The sequence below is a fragment of the Taudactylus pleione genome, unplaced genomic scaffold (assembly GCF_031769625.1).
Source record: "Taudactylus pleione unplaced genomic scaffold, aTauple2 ptg000702l, whole genome shotgun sequence".
NCBI classification, from domain to species: Eukaryota; Metazoa; Chordata; class Amphibia; order Anura; family Myobatrachidae; genus Taudactylus; species Taudactylus pleione.
Window position 1 is genome coordinate 668,625 of NW_028285104.1, and position 24,039 is coordinate 692,663.

Below are 24,039 nucleotides of genomic sequence, written 5' to 3' on the forward strand. Positions count from 1 at the left end.
TCGCTCTTTGCGGTCTGTTCACGCCTCTATGTCTGAACGAGCGAACGAAACATGCGGTTGTAATTTTGTAAAAGACGCCCCCTGGCCCCTCGCATCATACGTCATGTCCGCTATTTAATAGATTAATCGAGTACATCGAACAGCGTATGAACTGCTCGCTATTCTTGTGGTTGTTTTTTCCTACCGCAATCTTGCGAGCAGTTCTGACTTTAAAATAACCAAGTGACGTGGTCAATGAAGCTCCTGTATTAATTATGCACACCCATAAAACGCCCGTTTTGACCTTTAAGCACGCCTGCGTTCTGATTTCCACTCCCCGTTTTCAAGCACCTTCCCCTGTTACCACCCACAAACGCCTCCTCCTGTCACTCAAAATAGCAGGCATTCGCTATTTAGCGAACAAACGATTTTCGGCATCACTGACTGGTTCGCGCATGCGTATTACAATCCGTACGCATGCGCAGATGTGCGAACATCGGTCATAACGAACGAGCGGCCGCTTACGAGCGTCTCTGAATGAGGGCCACAGATATAAAAGTGTCGCATAACAAATTAATCAGTGTAGTCTTCTGGTGCGTCCTTGTCACACCACATTGCACTCCATTGCAATAAGAGACACATATTTATATGACAGGCAACAATATTAGTTTTGTTAGTAGATAGCTTTTAGATGCCTGCTATAATATGTAAACAGATAAATATTTAGCCATTTGTCAATATGGTACAGTATATGCACTTGTGAATAAAACCTCTAACCAATCCACCAGAACCCCCTTAATATGAAGAGTTTTTGTGAAATAAAGCATTACATCCTATGAAGTAAACTTTCCCTTACTTCTGTTTGCTAGGTCCCTAACTTCATTTCCTTGAACTCACGTGACAGCAGCAGGGCAGGGTTTCAAAATTCCTTTATTTCAAGAGAACGAAAGCACAGAGCTTCTCCTCTCTCCCCACAGACCAGGAGCTACTTACACCAAACACTTCACCATGTCTCATTTGTCACCGATCTGGAGTGTTTTACTCATCTCAGGTGAGTGTATCTAATACACTTTGATGCATTTTACTACTTTTCATTCTTTGTACTGAATTTGATGTAGTTTCTGCTAAACAGTATACTTCCTGAACCATAGACACTCTGCACATTTGCATGCCATTTAGTTTATCTCAAGCTCTTCCTGTGTATGAAGGTGTATTGGTAAATTGTTTTATTTTATGTTGCTATTCGCAGGGTTGCAAAAGTGGGAAGAATTGCTAGCATCAAAGGGAATATTTATTAACCTAATTTCCGCCGAAACTGCATTTACCGCATAATTTAAGTAACTAGCCTATTTAACAAAGCCTGAACACAGGAGATATCACAGATATTTTACTGTGTTAGGCAAAACAATGATGTAGACCTAAGTCTTGATTATTTTTTTTGATGGAGACTGTAGTCTGACCCAATTTACCAAGCTATGACACTGCTAGCCAATGCAATCTGCCGATGGCATTAATTGCTGTAGCTTATTGGTTGCAATATTGCCAGAGGGTGATTTTAAATATCTCTTTGGTATCTGGACTGTCCGCATTCACAGTTGCTTCCTCAAGGCATCCAGGAAGTGAAATCTTTACCTTCACAGGACGTTCTCTATTCAGAAGCGCTATACCAGCTTGCTAAGAGGCCATTTATCAACGAGTTTTATCATACGCAAAGAGTTTTAAAACCCGTTGCGTATGATAATTTATTACTCAAGCCAATCAGATCCCAACTGTAATTTTTTAAACAGATGACAAGAGTTTTAAAACTTGTTGCGTAGAATAAAAATCGTTGATGAATGAGCCTCTATATATGAAAAATAGGCCCACTGCAAGCTGCAATTTCAATTGTTATTTATCAGCCGGATAAATAATAAATAGGCCACTGAGTCTTTTACCAAAAACCCTGAAAGGGCCAGCTTTCCTTTGAAATGTGCTTTATAAATTACTATTAAGGTATATATACAATAAAGTGTGTTAAATATTTGCACAAGGGATTAAAAACAAGCCATTTCTTATTTGTCACATAAATTCTGCTAACTGATATTATTATAAACATTTTTTGTAAAAAAAAATAATCGATTTTTTACATTTGTAATAACGGATTAACTTTAAACATGAAGTTCAAACCTAGTAATCTGTATAGATTTTGCAAATGAAAATAAGTCACTGAATAATGTTACAAAAGGAAGTACAAACATTTTTAAGCCCTTGCTGTACAGTTTATAATAAAGCAAAATCATAGAACTCTACAGCTGGCATCTGATTGTGTCTTATACTTACAAGCATCCAAAGTGTTGTCTTTAAAAACATTATTCATAACTATGATATGCACAGTAATTGGTAAATTGCATAAAATTTGTGTACATTTGTAGTTGAAAGTATTTTTTTTATTACAAAGACTGACTATATCACGTCATTAAAAGCCACGTTCTATCATGCTAGATATAATGGATTGTTGTGCTCATTGTGCTTAGTGAAGCCCTGTCCTTTGTACCTTACACTGTATGTTGTATAACTGCAATAGGTATGCATTAAGATTACACAAATGGAGAATGTTCTGCATTTAACACTTCCTCATTTGTGAATTTCCTTATTTTGCTTTCATTCTTACTTGTTTATGAATGCAAAATGCTTGACAAGTTCTTTTTGTGACCCATGATTAAATCTGTGTAAGAATGTATAAACTCCCTATCATCTGATGTCTGTCTATCGTTTCTCTTAGCAGGTATTCAACAACACAACACCTTATAAATATAAAATAAACACACACAGACTTATTGGAGGGAGAGAGGGTCTGATTTATTTAATATTAAGATAATAGAAGGAGGGAAATTAAAGGGTGGCACAAAAAGAACCCTCAGATGGGGGGCTTTCTGCCAGTCCATCACACACACTTAAGGTATCCAAACTACCCTCCCAATGACACACAAAGGCCCACCCGCACCGCTGGTGTTGCTGACCTCAGTAGGGTAGAAACAGCCTAACACGTGTATTGGTGGGGAGAGCATCTTAAGACCTAGAGGGGTATTCAATATGAAACGTTAACTTCACTGTCGAAGTTAACGTTTCATATCGGAGTTTTTACCTGCGTTAAAGTATGGTGCGCGCTCCCGCTTATCCCCGTATTCAATATAAAATTAACGAAAACGGGAAACTCCGAAGTTGGATTTGCGTAAAGTTACGAATTTTTCCTTAAAATAATTGTTAGACCCCCATAAAGTTGTAAAAACATGGGGGATCACTATGGGTACCCCCGTTTTAGCCTTTAATTGAAAGTCGGGGATTTAATAGCCGCAGCAGGTGTTTTTTTCCCGACATTGAAGAAGTGTTGCAGAAGAGCACTTAGGTTATTTTTTTTCGTTTTTTTAAATGGTCCCATCAAATTTTGGGTACATGAAAATGGGTACTAGCATATTTTGATGTCCCTAAAGTAAGTTTTTAAAAATTCTGCATTTGTGCACCTGCCGCTATAATTGTATTCTAGAATACACGTGCCGCATACTTGCAGAATAGCCCTGAACCTATTTCCCTATTGTTAAACAATTTTTTCCCATTTTTTTTTTTCACCCCAATTTTTTAATTAATTTTTTGGGGTGTCCCTATTTTTTTTTTTTTACTTTTTTTGACACAGTTCTTTTTTAAATGTCAGTCCCAGGAGTGCAGGCTATTTTTTTTAAGCCTGCACCCCTAAACCCCAATTCTGCACTTTTTTTCAACACCTATTCAATGGTGAAAAGTTATCCCCGTTTTTTATCAAAGACTTTTCAAAACTGCGATAAGTCTTTGATATTGAATACAGTGTAAAACTAAAACCTGCAATAATGACGTCATAGCTCCGATATTAACGCAAAAACGATGTTATCGCACCCATATTGAATACCCCTGCTAATAGCTAGACAGCCACTGCTACTTTCTTTCCTGTTATCAAAGCTGACACAAAACAAAATAAAAGGGATGGGAGGGCGGAAATATCCAGAGACAAAGCCTCGCCTAGCCACAAATCAGAATAACACTAAAATAACTGGCTATATCACAAAACACCTGTCAACAATATTTTTAGCCCTTGTCTGTGAGAATATATCCAGACACAGACAAGGGGCATAATTACTAAAGGTTGATTTTAATCTATTTAAAATTGATGAAAATTGATCTACATTGATGTTGTGTTCCTGCCATTTCTGGGGCTAAATCACACATTTACTAATACTTAAAAAACCCCTCAAAAAATGTCTTAGTAAATGTGTGATTTAGCCGATGTTTTCATCTATTTTAAATCGATCAAAATCGATTAAAATTGACTTTCAGGATATATACCCTTAGGTGTTTAATCCACGACATGCATATAAAATGCATTCTGTTCTTCTTATAGAAAAGAACAAACCATTCTGCATTGTTTAAATTGCTTTAGAAACCTTATAAAACTACTATAAAGTGAAATAAGATGTCAGCGCAATGAAAGTTTTGGATTTCTGCTTCTGATAAAATCTCATTCTTTTTTCATAGGTAAAAAACCTGTATAAGTAGAAAATGAGGGCCTAATTCAGACCCGCTCGCGCGTAGGACGCTCGCAAGAGGGTCGATGGTGCCCTAATGCGCATGCGCACGACGGAGGGAGCTCCGTCGTGCGCATGCGCGAGACCCGGCGAGCGACAGCCAAGCTGTCGCTCCGGGTCTCGCACCAAAGGGGGCGTGCTGTCGATGGTGACTGACAGCACGCCCCCTTTGGTGGGCGTGCCGGGGGCATGGCTGTGAGACGGAGGCGTTCCCATGGGAACGCCTACCGTCTGGGTCCGGCCCCACTGACATCAGTAGTGATGTCAGTGGGAGTGATTTTGGCTCTGATAGACCCAAAATCACTCCTGGGCTTGCGGCAGCGAGACCCTACCGCAGGGGCGCTCGCTATAGCTGTGGGTGGTAACCCACAGCTATGCGAGCGTCCAAGAGACCGCTCCATTTTTAGGTAGGAGGGCACTGATTCAGAGCGTCTGGCTCTGAATCAGGCCCAGAGTCTCTAGAATAATGGCTTCCAACTTTCTTTGGTGTGACCATTAATATTGTAACCAGATACTAGGGGGTGAATTTACTAAAGTGAGAGTTTTTAGAATTTGAGATGTTACCCATAGCAACCAATCAGATTTTGCTATTATCTTCTAGAAGGTGCTAGTTAAATGTTAAGGAGAATCTAATTGGTTGCTATGGGCAACATCTCCACTTCTAAAAATTCTCACTTTAGTAAATATACCCCAATAAAGGAATCCATGACTAGAGTCTACTAGGGGGGTAAATCTACTATGCAGCACTTTTCAAAGCTTCCGACTCTTCAGTGTTTTAATGGCTACTGGATTTAAAGGGGCAATAATATTAAATACAAAACCAGGTATATTTTGTATTTAATATTATTGGCTGAAATTGCCAAAAAGCACTGCATAGTAAATTTACCAGTAAGATGGCACAGTAGATCTATCTAATTTTGGCTTTGCTGTTTATTTTAGAATGCTGTTTTTGCTATACAATGTATACAGCTCAGGTACAATATACAGTTCTGCTACAACTGATGGTTCATTATTTTCCAGCTAGACAATGGGGATAAGGCTTCATTGGTTCCCAAACTCTGGGCCTGATTCAGAGCTGCTCGTAAGCGGCCGCTCGTTCGCTCCGAGCGATGTTCACACATCTGCGCATGCGTATGGGTTGTATAATGCGCATGCGCCAACCAGTCAGTGCGGTCGGAAATCGTGTGCTCGCAAAATAGCGAATGCCTGCTAATATGAGTGACAGGATGAGGCGTTTGTGGGTGGTAACAGGGGAAGGTGCTTGAAAACGGGGAGTGGAGATCCGAACGCAGGCGTGCCAAACGGTCAAAACGGGCGTTTTAAGGGTGTGCATAATTAACAAAGCGGCGTCATCGACCACGTCACTTGGTTGTCTTTTAGCCTGAACTGCTCGCATGATTGCGGTAGGAAAATGCTACAAGAATAGCGAGCAGTTCATACGCCGTTCGACGTACTCGATTAATCTAATAAATAGCGGAGATGACGTATGATGCGAGCGGCCAGAGGGCGTTTTTTCAAAATAGCGAGTGCATGTTTCGTTCACTCGTTCAGACATAGAGGCGTCAACAGACCGCAAAGAGCGAGCGCTTAATTTAAATATCCGGCCCCTTTTTCAGAACGACCGTCCGCAAATAGCGTCCGGCTCTGAATCAGGCCCTCTGTCCTCAAGGCACCCTAATGGTCCAGGTTTTAAGGATATCCATGGTTGAGGATAGATGGTTAAATCAAAAGACTGATGGGTCTAGTTACTAAGCAGGTGCCAGCCAATCCGCTCCTAACTGCCATCTCACATGCTGTATATGAAAAATTACAGTTGGGAGCTGATTGGCTGGCACCTTATCACTTTTCACTCTGTCTCCTAACACTGCTTAGTAACTAGACCCCTGAGGTACTATTTAAGTCACCTGTGCCCAAGCATGGTTATCCTTAAAACCTGGACTGTTAGGGTGCCTTGAGGACCGAGTTTGGGAACCTCTGAGATAAGGTATAAATGTGATAGGTGAGGCTGTGCTGTGGCCTGTAATTGAGCACACATCTGCACAAAATCAGTACACTTGCTTGAGCACATATTACCTATAATTTATCCCACATCCTTGAACACACAGCCACTCATGTAGCCATCAGTGTGCTGGAGAGTGGAAGCCATTTTCTTGTAGCACACATTCTTCATATTCTTCTCTAAAGTGTTTCCTCCATGTGAGTGAAAGTGTTGTCCCTCCCTGCATTGGTAGGCTATTCAGGTGGTCAAGAAGATCACCACTATTTCAAGGAATCTCCCTGACATTCAGGGAAAGTCGGCAAGCATGACCTAACCTGAGCGTCATAAAAGTACAGACAGGGTAGCCACTAACACTTTGAGTATCCATCTATTACTTTTGTAAATGTTTGTATATTTTGTAATGGTGGCAGAACTCTAGAAATATTTTTGACTTGTAATGTTGAACATCTTGCACCAAAGAGAAAAATGTTGCCTACCCCTGATAGAGAGATAATGACACTAGTATTTACTATGCAATGCGGAGCCTACATGTTTCTATTATAATAACAAGAGATATGGTAAGAACTTACCTTTGTTATCTCTGTTTCTACGAAGTCCATAGGGTCCACAGGGTTGACCTTGGGGTATAGGTTGGGAACCAAATCCGGGCACCACGCAGTTAAAGCTTTCAGTTCCCAGAATGCACTGGGTCCACTCTCCCTATAACCTCGCCCCCAAGCCAGAGGCACCTCAGTTTGTAAGGAGTCAAAGGCCAGGGGAGGATAGAAAGAGAGAGAAGACTGGAACACTCAAGAACCATACTCACAGAGAAGGAGACGGGAAACCGGTGACCAGTAACACAGCCCATATGAAGCCCATATCTCTTGTTTTCTACTTCAGGGTCCATAGTGGGTCCACAGGGTTGACCTTGGGGATGTCCCAAAGCAGTCCTTATAAGGGTGGGGATGCTCCTGGGCTGAGAGAAGAATCCATCGCCCAAAGGAAGCATCCTGAGACGCAAAGGAAACCAATGCATAGAACCTTAAAAAGGTGTGGACAGAAGACCACGTGGCCACCTAGCAAGACAGAACAGCCGAGGCACCACAGTGAGCCGCCCACGAGGGGCCCACAGCCCGAGTAGAATAAGTATCAACCAAAACAGAAAGGTCTAGCCTATGTGTAGGCCCCTGAGATAGTCATACGAAGTCATCTAGCCAATGTCAGTTTATTGGCCGGCCTTCCTTTCTTGTGAAATCCAAAGACCACAACTAAGGAGTCTGATTTCCTGAAGGAACTTGAACGGATCACATAAATCCGGAGAGGCCGCACCCCAGTCAGTCGATGAGGCCACACCAGCCGAGAGGACTGGTGACTGAAATGTCAGTACCATAAGTTCCGGAATAATATGGAACTTAAAAACCACTTTAGGAAGAGACACAGGGCGAGTGCAACTCACAACCCTGACATGGTGGACTAACCAGAAGAGGGAGCCACCTGAGAATGCACCCAATTCCGACACTATCCTGGCGGAGGCAAACGCCATAAAAGAGAGATAGAGAGAGTGACTAAGCAATAGACCAAGTAATGGCCATCAGAGCCAGTGGTTCAACTGAATGTCCCAGGAGGGCACGAAGAACCACTACTAAATCCCAAGGAGCCCCTAGGGGGGAGAAAGGGAGGCATAATCCAGAAAATACCCTGAAGGATGAACCGGATACCAGAGAGTGGAGCAATTCCACATCCGAACCACATTGACAGTGTAGAGATCCGTACTGTCAGGAAAGCCAGGCGGAGGGTGAGACCCAAGCCAGCTGAAGGAATGCCAGAATTTCTGGAAATCCTAAACACCGGAGGATCGAAGCGACAGGTATGATATCATGAGAATTATGTATGCCACAGTCTGTAGTAGATCCCAGCAAAGCTGGTCTATGTGCTCTAAACATCTCAATGTTGACAGAGCCAGGGAAGCCTTAGGACCATGGTAGGGATGCAGCCAAAGATGAACGATCCAGGTCCAGGGCAAAGCAAGGACCCTGAGACAACAAGTCTGGATAGTGACCAGCAGGAACGGAGTATCGATGGGGAGACTCCGAACATCTAAGTACCCGTGATGTCTGGGGCAATCAGGAGCCACCAGCGGGACAGCACCTCCATCTCGATTGAAAAACTTCTGAGGACCTTGAGGAAGAAGGGAGACCGGAGGAAACAGGTACACAAAGTGGAAGGACCACTTCACTGACAATGCGTCACCGAAGGTTGCTTCAGTACCTCAAGAGCTGGACTCTAACACCGGCAGTGTGTGATAGAGTCAGAAGGCCATGAGGACCCCCTCTGGGAGGCCCCCTCTGCTCACTAGGAGTTGAAACCTCTCTTGGAGAAGAAACCAGTCCCCGGGATGCACGTTGTGACGGCTGAGGAAGTCCGCTTCCCAATGGAGAACTCCCAGAATGAACACTGCAGAGATGGCCGGGAGGAGACTCTCGGACTATGTCAGAATGTGTGACACTCCCGTCATTGCTACCCAACGATCAGTGTCTCCTAGATGGAAGCCACTGTTGTGACACTGTCGGACTGAACCGTTTCAGGTTCACCATGAAGCCTGAGTTAGGCCAGAGTGAGGGCTCAAGACAGCCTAAAGTTCCAACAAGTTAATTGGCAGGGCGGAAACGACAGACGTTCTTACAGCCCCGAAAGGAGTGCGGAGCGGTCACAGCACCTCAGAGAACATCTCTAAACAGTGATCCGATGGAGAAAACCGTTCCATCTGGAGAGGATCAGTCTTTGCAAAGGCCTGGAATGGAACTGAGCATATACCACCCTTCTGAAGGCAGACACACTGGATTCCAGAACCCACATGACAGAGTGTATAGACACTTGTCAACTGTGGTGACATCTGCGCACTCGTAGTTAAAGAGTGGAGATCTTGTCTGAAGCTACAAAAGATTCTCCGATTATGAGAATTCAGCAGGGCTCCCAGATGAATTATATCCTGTGAGGAATTCAGGGAGGACTTTTTCCCAGTTAATTAACCCTTCGTGCTAGTGAAGGGAAGGAATGGATAGCTGGAAATGCCTTCAAAGAATCCTGGTGATCCTGTAAAGAACAGGAGGTCGCCCGGATACAGGAGCAGTCGGATACCCTGAACAGGTGGACTGTCATAAAAACCATAAATCTGGTAAACCCCGATGTGGCTGTGGACAGTCCAAAGGGCAAAACCTGAAAACTGGAAGAGTCGCTGATGAGAGGGCTCCATAGGTACCTGTAGGTACGTGTCCTGAATAACCAGCAATACCATAAAGTCCCCAGGATCCATAGCTTGGATGATGGAGTGTAAGGGTTCCCTCCTGAACCTAGGCACCTTGAGGAATTGGTTCAGGGATTTAAGATAGAGGCTAGGCCCATGAGGACCCTTCGGCCTCTGCACCAGAAAGAAAGGTAGAATAACCAGTCCCTCACTGAGATAGCAGGGCTGGCAAAATTACCCCTGCTTATTGCAAGGACTGTACAGCTTTCTGGACTTGTAAGGCCTTGCTCGGGTCTGAAGAAAGGCCTGTGTAGCTAATTATGTGGGGAGGCCATCTGAGCAATGAGAGGGCGCACCCGTGAGAGATTTCACCTCTTACCCAAGCGTCCATGGTGACTTGACACCAGCACTGGGCGAACTGAGAAAGTCGGAATCTCACTACGGGATCCCCCAGATGAAGACCTGTCCCGTCAGGCTGAAGGTTCATCCTTCAGTTTTAGAAACAGGACGTCTGGATGACCAGGTTTGCTTGGTACCGGGTATGGTGGCTCTCGTGGAGACCGACAGCTTAGGAAAAGACTGGCCTTTAGGCTGTCCTTGAGGACAAAAAGACTCCACAGATGTAGTCCAAGACCTCATAGTGGGAGTAGCTGAAGGCGGAAATTTGCAGAGTGAAACTGCCAACATTGCTACAATCTTGTCAAGGTCAGGACCAAACAAGATCTCCCCAAAATAGTCCATTTTAAAGCTTATCATAGAGACTACCTCTGCCGTCCATGAGCGTAGCCATAGGGTATGGTGGTGGATACAGTCGCAGCCGAAACCCTGAAGAGTAGGAGACCGGCATCCAATTTTGTTGCTCCAACATATGAAACTGCATTTTAAATGTGAGCGACAAAATGTGTCTGATCCCCAGAAGGGAAAAAGCTCTACAAATGCAGCGGCCCAGCACTCAATAGCATTAGCCACTCCTGCGATAGTCATTTTGGATGGGCAACAGCCCCTGAAAACGTGTACATTGATTTCAGGCAAAGTCACCACCTACGGTTCCGTAGAAACTGTCCGGGCACCCCAGGAGGTGATTCCTATTACTTGCAATGACCCTCAGGGAATGAGAAACAAGAGGCCCAACGCTCTTGTGATACCTCTTATCTTACAATTGCCCGACCTTCGCCATGTGATCCACTCGCTGGTCAGAGAGGGGGAAAGCAGCCTAAGACACTTTAATTGCTTAAACTGAGGGTGTTTTGATTTTAGGTGCAGGTTCAACATCCTCTATAACCAGGATGGACATGACCACCAGCACCAAGGCAGGGATAAAAAAAATACTTGATTTAGGCACCCCCTGGTGTGAAGTAGTCCGACACCTCATCCAGTGCACCCTTGGCTGACGATCTGTGTTAGACAGCAGTGCAAACTGGACAGTAACCACCGGGCGATTATTACGCCATTTTGTGTACCGTAGAAATGACATTCACCCAGGGTGGCTGTTGTGGTAGTCCCTGCCAGGGAAATGACAGACTGTTACCTGAGGGAATTTTAAACACCCCGGTAGGGAGCGGTAGTCTCAGGGCCGGCTCCAGGGTTCTGAGCATCCTGTGCCGGCTCTTGAGAGAGCTCCCTCGCCGCGTGCGACCGAATTTGGGGGCATGGCCTAATTACCATAGGCCACGGCCCCTGTGTGACGTTATTTGGAGGCGTGCCCGCATGGCACGCCTCCAAATAACGTCAGGATGGAGGTAAAGCCCAGCACTCCGTCACTGGCTGGGCTTCCCCCAGCCCTCTCCCATCAGTGAATGGTTGCCACGCGCATGCTCGCGGCATCCATTCACTCTCTGGGGTCCAGCACCGCCGCACAGCTGTGGCGGTGGGGGTCCCCAGCCTCCCGATTTGACCAGTACTGTCCCGCTGAAATCGGGATGCTGGGTAGGGGTGCCGCCCTCTACGGGTGGTGCCCCTATGCGACCGCACTGGTCGAACACCACTAGAGCCGGCCCTGGGTAGTCTGTGTCACAGGGGTAATTGCAATAACTGCGAGACACCCTGAGAGGGCAGGGTAGCATGTTGAAGCAACCCAAAGTGGGTTGCAACTAAGGGGGCCGCCAGGCAATCCGCAAGGGCGGTCAGTGTCCAGAGAAACAAACTGCCCCAGGGGGATTCTGTAAGGAGCCCGGCACCTCATACATAACCCTTTCCAAGTCAAATCCTCTGCATTAACACCTGCAGCACAGCAAAACAAGAATGTCCACTGTAATGATAATGATATGATCGATATCGTTGATATCGTGCATTTTTAACGTACAGTGTGTATGCATAACATATGTTTGGCGTAAAATAGTTGTCTGACATTTGACATAGATAATTCTTAGTGGTAACAAGTGAATCTCTGTGAACAAAGTTGAGAAATGCTCAAAGTTTTTTTTTTTTTCACTGTGAACAAGTAAAACTGCATTTCAAGAGAGCTCTTTGTTTTCCTTATCATATGATTATACCTCAAATTTTATTGATATTGTTTTTACTTTTAGGTATTTTCCTGATGGACACATGTGCAAAAGCATCAACTGCGCCATCCAACACCACGACACATGCACCATCCAACACCACGACACATGCGCAATCCAACACCACGACACATGCGCCATCCAACACCACAACACATGCGCCATCCAACACCACGACACATGCGCCATCCAATACCACGACACATGCGCCATCCAACACCACGACACATGCGCCATCCAACACCACGACACATACAACAGCTATGCCTACTCCAACCCTGGCACCAAGTCCCTCACCACCAGAACATGGAAACTACACAGTAAAAAATAAGAATGAGACGTGTGTTGTTGCACAAATGGGTCTAGAGCTTGAACTTGAAAATTCAACAAAGGTAAGAGGAGGGTCAAGAACAAACCGGTAATTCAATCTCCTGCACCTTTCATCTGTAAAAAGTCACAACTGACTTTGACCTGGGGACAGGAACTATAGAAGCAATATGAGAGTGTTGAAATGAGGTGGTTAATATTGAGATCTATCAAACCTTCTAAAGAGGACGTGGAGAAAATGTCCATAGCTACCATAAAGCTTCTAGCTACTGTAATATTTATCTAGTATGTTCTTTAGCAATCTGATTACTATGAGAAATTTCTCAACCTGTCCTCTTTACAAAGTTTGATACATCTCCCACAAGAAAGAAAATAAGCAAGTAAAAAGACACTAACCTGAAAAAAGAAAAAGAAAAAAAACTTTTGCACATTGTTTTGGACATGTTAGATGTAATATTATGTTGCCCCCCTGTGGAGACTATGGTCAGGTAGCTATGGGGCTTATTTTGAGTTGGGAATACAGCAAAAAAAGGGGTAACTATGCACCAAAACTATGATACACTGCAGGTGGGGCAGACTTAAAATGTGCAGAGAGAATTAGATTTGGGAGGGTTGTGTCATCTAAATTACAGCTTCCTAGCATTTGTGGCCTACATGCAAAAGCAGCCAGTATTTACCCTGCATGCAAAATTAAACAAGATAAACTACATTCTCATTACTGTACTGTCTGTGTTTTCTATGATGGCAAGTCTCGTCACAGAGCTCATATTTCACAAGTCTGACATTCTGAGACTGATTCGGCATTGGTGCACGCAATGCCGATGTTTGCGCAGTTGACCGATTATCTGCTAATGTGCATGCGCGAAAAGTCCTGAAAACCCCTACGGCACATGCTTTCCAATGAGTGTCGGCAGTGTACATGAAAAAAAAAAGTCTGTCTCATGTGCGTGTTATGAGAGTGTCACGGATGTGTCAGCGAAAGCAGCTGCGTTCTCAGACGTAGAGCCGCAGCTACTGAGGCCATGTTAAGAGGATTTTCAGAAAGAGACACTGCGTCTGCCATAGGCTGGTGTAAGGGTCGATAGTGCATGTGATAGTGCACCAATGGTGGAGTGTTCAGAATCACCGGCGGAGTTTCACTGCGCACGGGCATTGAAAATGGGCAATTTGGGGCCTGCACAGTCCGGCACACGCTGGTACACAAGGGGAAGGCTGAGACTAACATTTGCATATTGTCACTGCTGCTACTCTGCAAGAAGTCACAGCTGCAATAGTGTAAACCTCTGAATTAGGCCCTCTCTCTCTCTCTTGGTTCTGAAGTTTCCTTATTCCCTCCTAGAGCTCTCGGATTAAATTGTCTACACATTACAAACATTTTTTTAATCAAATTGTTATAGAATTGACATATGTTGGTGAGAATAGATATAATAAAATTAATTTAATTAATGTTCAAATTGTATTAAATTTAAAATTTCCATCCAAAATTATTGGATGGGAGCTGATTGAAGCGTGTGCACTGCAAATATGTAATTACAGTCTAGAAGGATTCTACAACTTCAGCTGTCTAAATTTGTTTAGCAGAATAAAATACACCAGTCAATCTACCCTCCTCAATCTACAGCTTTACGAGTTTAACATTCTGAGGTATTACCAACTGAACGACAAACATTGGGTAGACTATGACACTTAACGAAACTGATATTGAAAACCACCATTTAGATTCAGGAATCCTTAAGAAATGCATCTTACTGACTTAAACCATCAGGAACACAATCATTCTATGGATGTTTGTCTTAAATTCTTAATACAATAATTTCAGTTTCCCAACTTTCAATGCCTTTCATTTATACCTGATTTAGTCAACAACCAGTTCCATTACTAGACTTTTAATATGTTGACTTATATGAAAACACTTTATCCTACTAATATGAGTTGAAGGTTTGAGGATTTAAGCATCCAAGGTGCCATTGCTGAGAATGAGTGTCAGGGACCCTAGTAGGTATCCCTGATGTTTGCACTCTATGGTCAGAGTAAGTCATTTGATTTACCGTAACTGTATCACCCTAGTGTCAGGACTGTGATCGTGCAGATCCCCCAAATGAGGGCAGAGCCAAATATAATACTTACAATTAATATTCAATAACACTGCCCATTATACTATATATGTCTCTTTACTGTCGCCACCCGTGGTAGATATAAAGGGCCACAAGTCCCCAAACACTCTATCTCAGTTGCGCAGGCTCGGCAACACAAACTACCACAAAGTTAGTTTGGTTTTCCCCTGCTTCTAGCAATCAATCAATAGATATAGCATAACCTTAGCTATCTAATAGCTTCCTCAAAGACTGGGATATGGAGCATATATGAAATAGACTAATAAAGAAGATTTTATTTAGAAAAGAAAAAGCAATGCTTAGTTACAGAAATGTTATAAAGTGAAAAGGATTACAGGTTACATAGACAAACAGGTTTTGCAATTTCAAATAAAGAGGAAGAAACACACAGAGCCTATCCTGTGCTTGGGGCATAGCAGAAAATAATGGTTCAGTTTCACAATTAGATTGATCCACAAAGTCTGACAAATTCCTATATTATACACAGGCTCATAAACTTTAATCACTGAAGGCACCTGTGTGAAAATTATTGTGTCCCAAGATAATTGAAATCCTTTTTTAGTATATAACTGCTCTATGATATTTAATAGACACATAATTCCAAACCACTACATTGGTCATCCCACACAGTTTGATATAACAAATTAAAATTTTATGGCATTTATAATCTTCCCTACGGAAGATACATAGCTAACATAGGTTTACTATGCATCAGTTTATACTAATTTGCCCAAATTAATTATTTCTAATATTTAAACCTAAACTGACAACCAAATTTCCCCAATCCTGAGCAGCGCAGACACCCGCCGCGGAACCACAGACAGGTAAGTTTAAAATAATATGGGTGCAGGGTGTGCGGTGCGGGACCCCCCTGGACCCAGGGGCCAGTGTGCCCCGCACACACTGCACCCATTATAGATACTCAACTGGGCCCCAGCTTGGCCCCCTGTGAGCCCCATACACACTGTGCAAGAAACAGCTCAGTGTGTACAGGCTTCTATGGGATTTTTGTGATCAGCCTATGGGGGTTATGTCTGTTTTTCTGCGAGATTGCAGCTAAAATTAAAGGAGGAATCAGTTACTTTATGCACCAAGTACCCATCATTTATCTGCTCCACCTGGCTGCCTACAAACCATACTTGCCTACTTTTGAAAAAGCATTTCAGGGAGATTGTGAAAGCAGCACCTATGAGCGTGGCGGTAAAGTGGGCGTGTACTGCTTCATCTGAGAGGCGTGTCATAAAATCGATTTACATCCACATGTAAATGAGCCACAAAGCAGTTAGCATGATCTACTTGTTGATGAAAACACACTGATACTTCTCAGAAAATACATGTACCCATAGGGATCATTGTGCCTTATAACCAATGCAGGGAAATTATACTAATGATCCCATTTGAATGTATATATCTCTGTTTTTTCTTTTCTAGAACAGTGTCATAATGGGGGTAAGGTGTAATGAGGGACATTGCTGGACTCTTCAGGGAGACAGGGGGATTGCTGCTTTTTCAGGGAGTCTCCCTGACAATGAGGGAGAGTTGGCAAGTATGCTACAAACATCACTGATAGAGTGACAAGAATGACAGGAACCCGCCAGAGCATATGAGATTCGGTCGCATGGTCAACATCGACCATGTCCACATTCATAATGTCGACATGGTTCAAAATGTCGACAGACCCCATGTTAGCATCCTCAGAATGGCGACATGGTTCAAAACGTCTACATCTGAAATGTTGCCATGTGAAATGTTGAATGCCAGATCCCTAGTAAGGACATAGAGATTACATAAAGCACCAGTGTGACACTACTCTAATGGGGTCTTATAAACTACATACATTGGAGACATGCATTTAGAGCAGTGCCAGATTAAGGTTCTCATGGGCCTGGAGCTGAAATTTAAGAAGGGCCTATTGTGTGCTGTGACGGGGTGCGATGTTTCAACGATGTTCCAGGACCACGTAGGACCAGGCTTGTCTAGCCTCCCGATTTGGTCGGGAGCCTCCCGAAAATTGTGTGCCGCTCCCGGCCCCCTGGAAAGGCAGGCAAGCCTCCTTGCAGCCGCCCCCGCAGTACTGATAGAAACCCCCGCAGCGGAGGGGGGAGTTGATGTGAATTGCACTGAGTCGCGTCATCGTGGCCCCGTCCCGTTTCACAATGCCGTTCATTTTGGCATTGTGAAGAGGGGGCAGGGCCACGATGACACGATCGCAAGGTCACGCCCCTGTCTCCATTACTTTATCACCCCATTGCCATGCCCCCCTGCTGTATAGATATTCAGCTCCCTCCCGGAAGGAGGGAGCTGAATGTCGGCAAGTATGCGTAGGACACTTTTCTCATGACGCTGTTTCATCGCAAGTGAGGATGTCACAGGTCTCACGAGATTGATTGTCCCAGAGCATCCATACAACAAGTAGGCTGTAAATAAAGAATGTGATTGGGATCATACTGCGCCATTGATGGTCCAGTCTGGGTATTTATCTTTGTAATTGTTATGTTTGTATGCACCCTGACAAAAATGTTAAACTCGCACCTACCCCTTCCGATCTCATTTAAATATTGCGCTTTTATTTGTCATTGTTTCAGACATCCAAAAATCAATCATACTCTGTGTATATTAATAATATATACACATGTATTATATATATTTATTTATAAACATACTGTATATAGATATGCATACATACAGTATATACATATATAGTTATACACACACACACATATATATATATACTCTAAATATATGTGTGTATATATATATATATATAAATATATATATTATACACTGTGTATATATTATATATTTGCAGTGTGTGTGTGTGTATTATATATATATATTAGGGGTGAGCGGGTTCGGATTTCTGAAATCCGAACCCCCCCGAGCCCCCCCGATCCGAGGCCGATCCGAGTCAGGCTCGACTTTTCCCGCCTGACTCGGATCTGAAATCGAGGCAAAACGTCATCATCCCGCCTTCCGGGTCTCGCGGGTTTTGGATCCTATATAAGGTACCCACGTCGGCGCCATTTTCTCACTCGGCTGTGGACAGTGAAGAGGGAGGGTGGGAGTTAGGGCTGGCTGGGCTGTGTAGTGTAGTGTAGTGCAGAGTAGTGTTGTGCTGTGCTGTGCTGCGCTGTGCTGCTGTTGTCCATAGGGGCTGTGTCCACTACTTCAAAGTCCATAGGGGCTGGCTGTGTTGTGCTGTGCTGCTGTTGTTAATAGGGGCTGTGTCCACTACTTCAAAGTCCATAGGGGCTGGCTGGACTGTGTTGTGCAGTCAGTTGTCCATAGGGGCTGTGTCCACTCCAAAGTCCTGTGCAGTGTCCCAGTCCTAAAGGGGTGCTGTAGTGTTGTCCAGGAGGTGCTCTGTCCGTCAGGGGTGCTCCCCCCAAGTGCTAAAAAAAAAAATATTTTTTCTGTGTTTGTGAATTGTGTGCGCAGTAGCCGCACGTGCATCAACAAAGTAGTGGCAAGCGTGCGCCTGTGTCATAAGTAAAGGGCCGGCTGGCTTGACCGTTAAAGGGTGCTGTAACCCTCAAAGTACACGCCAAACCAAATAAAAAAATATTTTCTGTGTTTGTAAATTGTGTGCGCAGTAGCCGCACGTGCATCAACAAAGTAGTGCCAAGCGTGCGCCTGTGTCATAAGTAAAGGGCCAGCTGGCTTGACCGTTAAAGGGTGCTGTAACCCCCAAAGTACACTCCAAACCAAATAAAAATTTTTTTTCTGTGTTTGTGAATTGTGTGCGCAGTAGCCACACGTGCAAAGGAGCAGCGCCAAGCGTGTGTCCCATAAGTAAAGAGCCGGCTGGCTCATTTCTTAAAGGGTGGTGTAACCCACAAAGTGCACTACTCTCCAGCAAAAATACAAAAATATTTTCTGTGTTTGTGTGCGCCTTAGCCGCATGTATATATCAAATCGATATAACATAAATGGAGGACCAAACTTTCTCCGATAAAAATAAAATAGAGAAAGATCAAGAACCACTGCCTCCTAGTGCTGAAGCTGCTGCCACTAGTCATGACATAGACGATAACATGCCATCAACATCGTCTGCCAAGGCCGATGCCCAATGTCATAGTAGAGGGCACATACAATCACAAATGGCAAAGTTCAGGAAAATGACCTTGAAAAAAACATTTAAATCATCTGAAGAGAAACGTAAACTTGCCAATATGCCATTTACGACACGGAGTGGCAAGGAATGGCTAAGGTCTTTCCCTATGTTCATGACTAGTGGTTCAGCTTCACATGACGATGGAAGCCCTCCTCCCACTAAAAAATCAAAAGAGTTAAGCTGGCAAAAGCACAGCGAAGAACTGTGCGTTCTAAGAAGATATCACAAATCCCCAAGGAGAGTCCAAGTGTGGTTGTGGTTGCGATGCCTGACCTTCCCAGCACTGGACGGGAAGAGGTGGCTCTTTCCACCATTTGCACGCCCCCTGCAAGTGCTGAAAGGAGCACCCACAGTCCACTTGCTGATATGCAAATTGAAGATGTCACTGTTGAAGTACAACAGGATGAGGATACTGGTGTAGCTGGCGCTGAGGAGGAAGTTGGCGAGGAGGATTCTGATGGTGATGTGGTTTGTTTAAATCAGGCTCCAGGGGAGACAGTTGTTGTCTGTGGGATGAAAAAGCCCATCACGGTCATGCCTGGGCAGAAGACCAAACATTCCACCTCTTTGGTCTGGCAATATTTCTATCCAAATCCGGACAACAACTGTCTTGCCATATGTACCATATGTAAAGGTGAAATAAGTAGGGGTAAGGACGTTAACCACCTAGGAACATCCTCCCTTATACGGCACCTGCAGCGCGTTCATAAAAAGTTACTGTCAAGTTCAGAAACTTTGGCTAAGACCGTAAGCAGTCCAGGGACACCTAAATCCCATTGTCCTGTTGTATCCAAGTGCCTGCAAACCACACCGTCAACTCCCTCCTCGTCAATTTCCTCTTTAGTCAGGATCGGAAGTAGTCCTGCAGGCCATGTCACTGGCATGACTGACTCTCCTATCTGGGATTCCTCCGGAGGATCCTGCATTGCTACGCCTCCTGCTGCCGCTGCTGCTGTTGCTGCTGCTGGGAGTCGTTCATCATCCCAGAGAGGAAGTAGGAACACCACTACTTTTACTAAACAATTGACCCTCCAACAGTCCTTAGCGAGGAGGATGAAGTACGACAGCAGTCATCCTGAAGCAAAACGTATAACTGAGGCCTTGACTGCTATGTTGGTGTTAGACGTGCGTCCGGTATCCGCCATTAGTGCAGTGGGATTTAGACAATTGATGGAGGTAGTGTGTCCCCGGTTCCAAATCCCGTCTAGATTCCACTTCACTAGGCAGGCGATACCTAGACTGTACAGAAACGTCAGAAAAAGTGTCCTCAGTGTCCTGAAAAATGCCGTTGTACCCAATGTCCACTTAACCACGGACATGTGGACAAGTGGAACAGGGCAGTCTAAGGACTATATGACTGTGACAGCCCACTGGGTAGATGTATCACCTTACGCAGCAACAACAGCAGCGTCACCAGTAGCAGCATCTCAGAAACGCCAGCTCGTTCCAAGGCAGGCTACGCTGTGTATCACCGGTTTCAGTAAGAGGCACACCGCCGACAACCTCTTAGAGAAACTGAGGGAAATCATCGCCCAGTGGCTTACCCCACTTAGACTCTCCTGGGGATTTTTGATATCTGACAATGCCACCAATATTGTGCGGGCATTACATCTGGGCAAATTCAAGCACGTCCCATGTTTTGCTCACACAATAAACTTGGTGGTGCAGAATTTTCTGAAAAGCGACAGGGGCGTGCAGGAGACGCTTTGGGTGGCCCGAAAAATTTCTGGCCACTTTCGCCATTCAGCGACTGCGTGCCGAAGACTGGAGCTCCAGCAAACACTCTTGAACCTGCCCCGCCATCACCTGAAGCAAGAGGTTGTGACGCGGTGGAACTCAACCCTCTATATGCTTCAGAGGATGGAGGAGCAGCAAAAGGCCATACAAGCCTATACATCCACCTATGACATAGGCAAAGGAGGGGGTATGCACCTGACTCAAGCGCAGTGGTGAATGATTTCCGTGTTGTGCAAGGTTCCCCTGCCCTTTGAACTTGCCACACGTGAAGTCAGTTCAGACACTGCCAGCTTGAGTCAGGTCATTCCCCTCATCAGGCTTTTGCAGAAGCAGCTGGAGAAAGTGAAGGAGGAGCTAAGACAGAGAAATTCCGCTCGGCATGTGGGACTTGTGGATGAAGCCCTTCATTCGCTTGCCAGGATTCCAGGGTGGTCAATCTGTTGAAATCAGACCACTACATTTTGGCCACCGTGCTCGATCCTAGGTTTAAAGCATATGTGGTGTCTCTCTTTCCGGCCGACACAAGCCTGCAGAGGTGCAAAGACCTGCTGGTGAACACACTGTCAGCTGAAGCGGAACGTGACACGTCAACAGCTCCTTCTTCATTTTCTCCCGCAACTGGGGCTGCTAGGAAAAAACTTAGCTATCCTAAGCAACCCGCTGGCGGTGATGCAGGGCAGGCAGGACCAAGTTTGGACATCTGGTCCGGACTGAAGGACCTGGCAACAATTTCTGACATGTCTACTGTCACTACATATGATACTGTCACCATTGAGAGAATGGTGGAGGATTACATCGGTGACAGCATCCAAGTAGGCATGTCAGACAGTCCATACCTGTACTGGCAGGAAAAAGAGGCAATTTGGAGGCCCCTGTACAAACTGGCTCTATTTTACCTGAGTTGCCCCCCCTCCAGTGTGTACTCCGAAAGAGTGTTTAGTGCAGCCGGGAACCTTGTCAGCGAAAGGCGTAGGAGGTTGCTTCCACAAAATGTGGAGAAGATGATGTTCATCAAAATGAATTATCAACTCTTCCAGGGAGACCAGCCTCCAGAACGTACAGAGGGACCTGTGGTGGTGGATTCCAGTGGGGACGAGTTAATACTCTGTGAGGATGAGGATGTACACAACACTGAAGAGGGTGAGGAATCGGTGGATGAGGAGGATGAGGATGCCATCTTGCCTCCGTAGAGCCAGTTTGTGCAGGGACAGATTAATTGCCAGCTTGTTTTGTGGGGGCCCAAACGAACCAATCATTTCAGCCACAGTCGTGTGGCAGACCCTGGCGCTGAAATGATTGCTTTGTTAAAGTGTGCATGTCCTGTTTATACAACATAAGGGTGGGTGGGAGGGCCCAAGGACAATTCCATCTTGCACCTCTTTTTTTTCTTTGCATTATGTACAGTTTGGGGCCTAGTTTTTTAAACTGCCATCCTGTCTGCCACTGCAGTGTTACTCCTAGATGGGTCACGTGTTTGTGCCGCCCACTCGTGTCGCTTAGCATAGTCATCCAGCTACCTCGGTGCAACCTTTTGGACATAAAAACACTATTGTGAGGTGTGAGGTGTTCAGAATAGACTGGAAATTAGTGGAAATTAAGGTTATTGAGGTTAATAATGGCATAGGAGCAGAAAAACCAACACATTCTGTGATTTTAGCTGTTTTTATGCTTTTTAAAAAAAAAATACAGATCCAAAACACAGAACCCAAAACACGGAAGGGTGGTTTTGGCAAAACCAATCCAGATCCAAAACACGAAGAAAGATCCAGATCCAAAACCAAAACACGAAAAGGGGCCGGTGCACACCCCTAATATATATATATATGCAACAATATATACACACACACACTAGAATCCAAGCATCGGCGGGTCTTGAAATGAAGTATAACATCACACAAGGTAGTTCGTTCAAACAAACTACCTTGTGTGGTGCATACTTCAAGACCCGTAAATGCCGCTGCTTTGTTTCTAGTACATATTAAGTATTGTATATTTTTTGAGGGCACCAGGGAAAGTTACAATTTTGATTGTGAAGTGCCGGCTCTGTGTTGGTACACACACATATATATATATATATATATATATATATATTTATAAATCAGTGAATAATGGCGACACTCCCAGTGTCGCCATTATTCACTGATATTATTGGGTTGCCATATAACCCTTGGAAGGCACGGGAGCACAAAGAATTTTATTCACATATACTAGTGTCGGATGACTCGATATATATATATATATATATATATATATGTGTAAGAACAGCATATATACTCACTATATATAGACAGACAGTATATAATATACATCATACTCTGAAAATATTTATTCATATAAGTGGCATGCCCTGCATTATGCATACCATTTATTCTACACTATCAGCAGCAGCCAGGCTGCCTGGCCAGCAGGACTGACCAGCATCTCACCTCAGTCAGGACTAGGTAGATCAGACACCACTGCCAGGCCGCCTTCACGGAGCTGCTGTGTCTGCAGTGCTGAGCCTTCTGCTGGCTCGGGCGGGCTTCTTTACGTTCAGACCAGGGTGCGGTGCTGGTGGAGGGAGGCATCTATGTGACGTCACATGCAGTGACGTCAGGCGGCGCCGAGTCACTGTGAGATGAGAGTTAGCTGTGCTTGGAGCGCTAGTGTGAAGCCTTCCACCGAGCCGCCATCATGTGCTGTCAGCTTTTTAACCTCCGGCGCCGCAGCCAAGAGTTGTGGATGTCGGCTGGGAGGGGGGCGGGGTCTCGGGCTGCCACTGACCGGCGGGCTGCTGTAGGAGGACAACAAATTCCTGTCTACAGCAGCGCACACAGCAAATACTTCTGTGGGCCTATTTTGATAGAGGGCCTGGAGCTGAAGCTCCATCAGCCCCATTGTTAATTCGGCCCTGATTTAGAGGACTGAGGGCCCGATTCAGATCCAGACGCTAAGAAGCATTCGCTCCTAGCTGCCGATGGTTCGCATTGTGTGCATGCGTATGCATCGCAGTGCACGTGCATGAACCACAGCGAAAGCTCAGGTAGCATACACTCACCCAGCATAGACAGCCCACCAGAGTAAGTTACAGAAGAAGCTGTTTGTGGGTGGTGACAGGGGCAGGTCACTAGAAACGGGTGAGCGTAAATGTGAACGCAGGCGTGCCTGACCGAAATATCGCTGTTTGAGAGGCGTGCATGATTAACAGGCAGCGTCATAGTACACGTCACCTGGTTGTATTTCACACTGAAGTGATCGCAGTGCTTGAAGTAGGGTATTGTCTACCTCAAGCGCTGCGTTCGCTTACGATGGTACCCGATGTACTGATGGTTGCATACACTTCCTGGAGATGACGTGCGCTAGTGGGCGTCTTAAGACAGGCTGGTGGCAGTCTGCATACACAAAGCGATCACACGGCCAGACATAGTGGGCATGCATATGGCTAGCCGTGAATTCGCCTGCCATGCCGTCACT

General features: G+C 44.9%; 1 protein-coding gene across 2 annotated transcripts in view; it reads left to right on the forward strand.

Moving 5' to 3' along the window:
- The first annotated feature begins 901 nt into the window (after window positions 1–901).
- The window catches only part of LAMP3 (lysosome associated membrane protein 3), a 56,626-nt gene continuing 33,488 nt past the window's right edge, over window positions 902–24,039 (forward strand). For both annotated transcript variants that reach the window (XM_088456378.1, XM_088456377.1), the window contains exons 1-2: window positions 902–1,030; window positions 12,319–12,686. In XM_088456378.1, coding sequence (XP_088312504.1) covers window positions 988–1,030; window positions 12,319–12,686 — 411 coding nt within the window. In that variant the 5' untranslated portion in view covers window positions 902–987. The remainder of the gene's footprint in view (window positions 1,031–12,318; window positions 12,687–24,039) is intronic.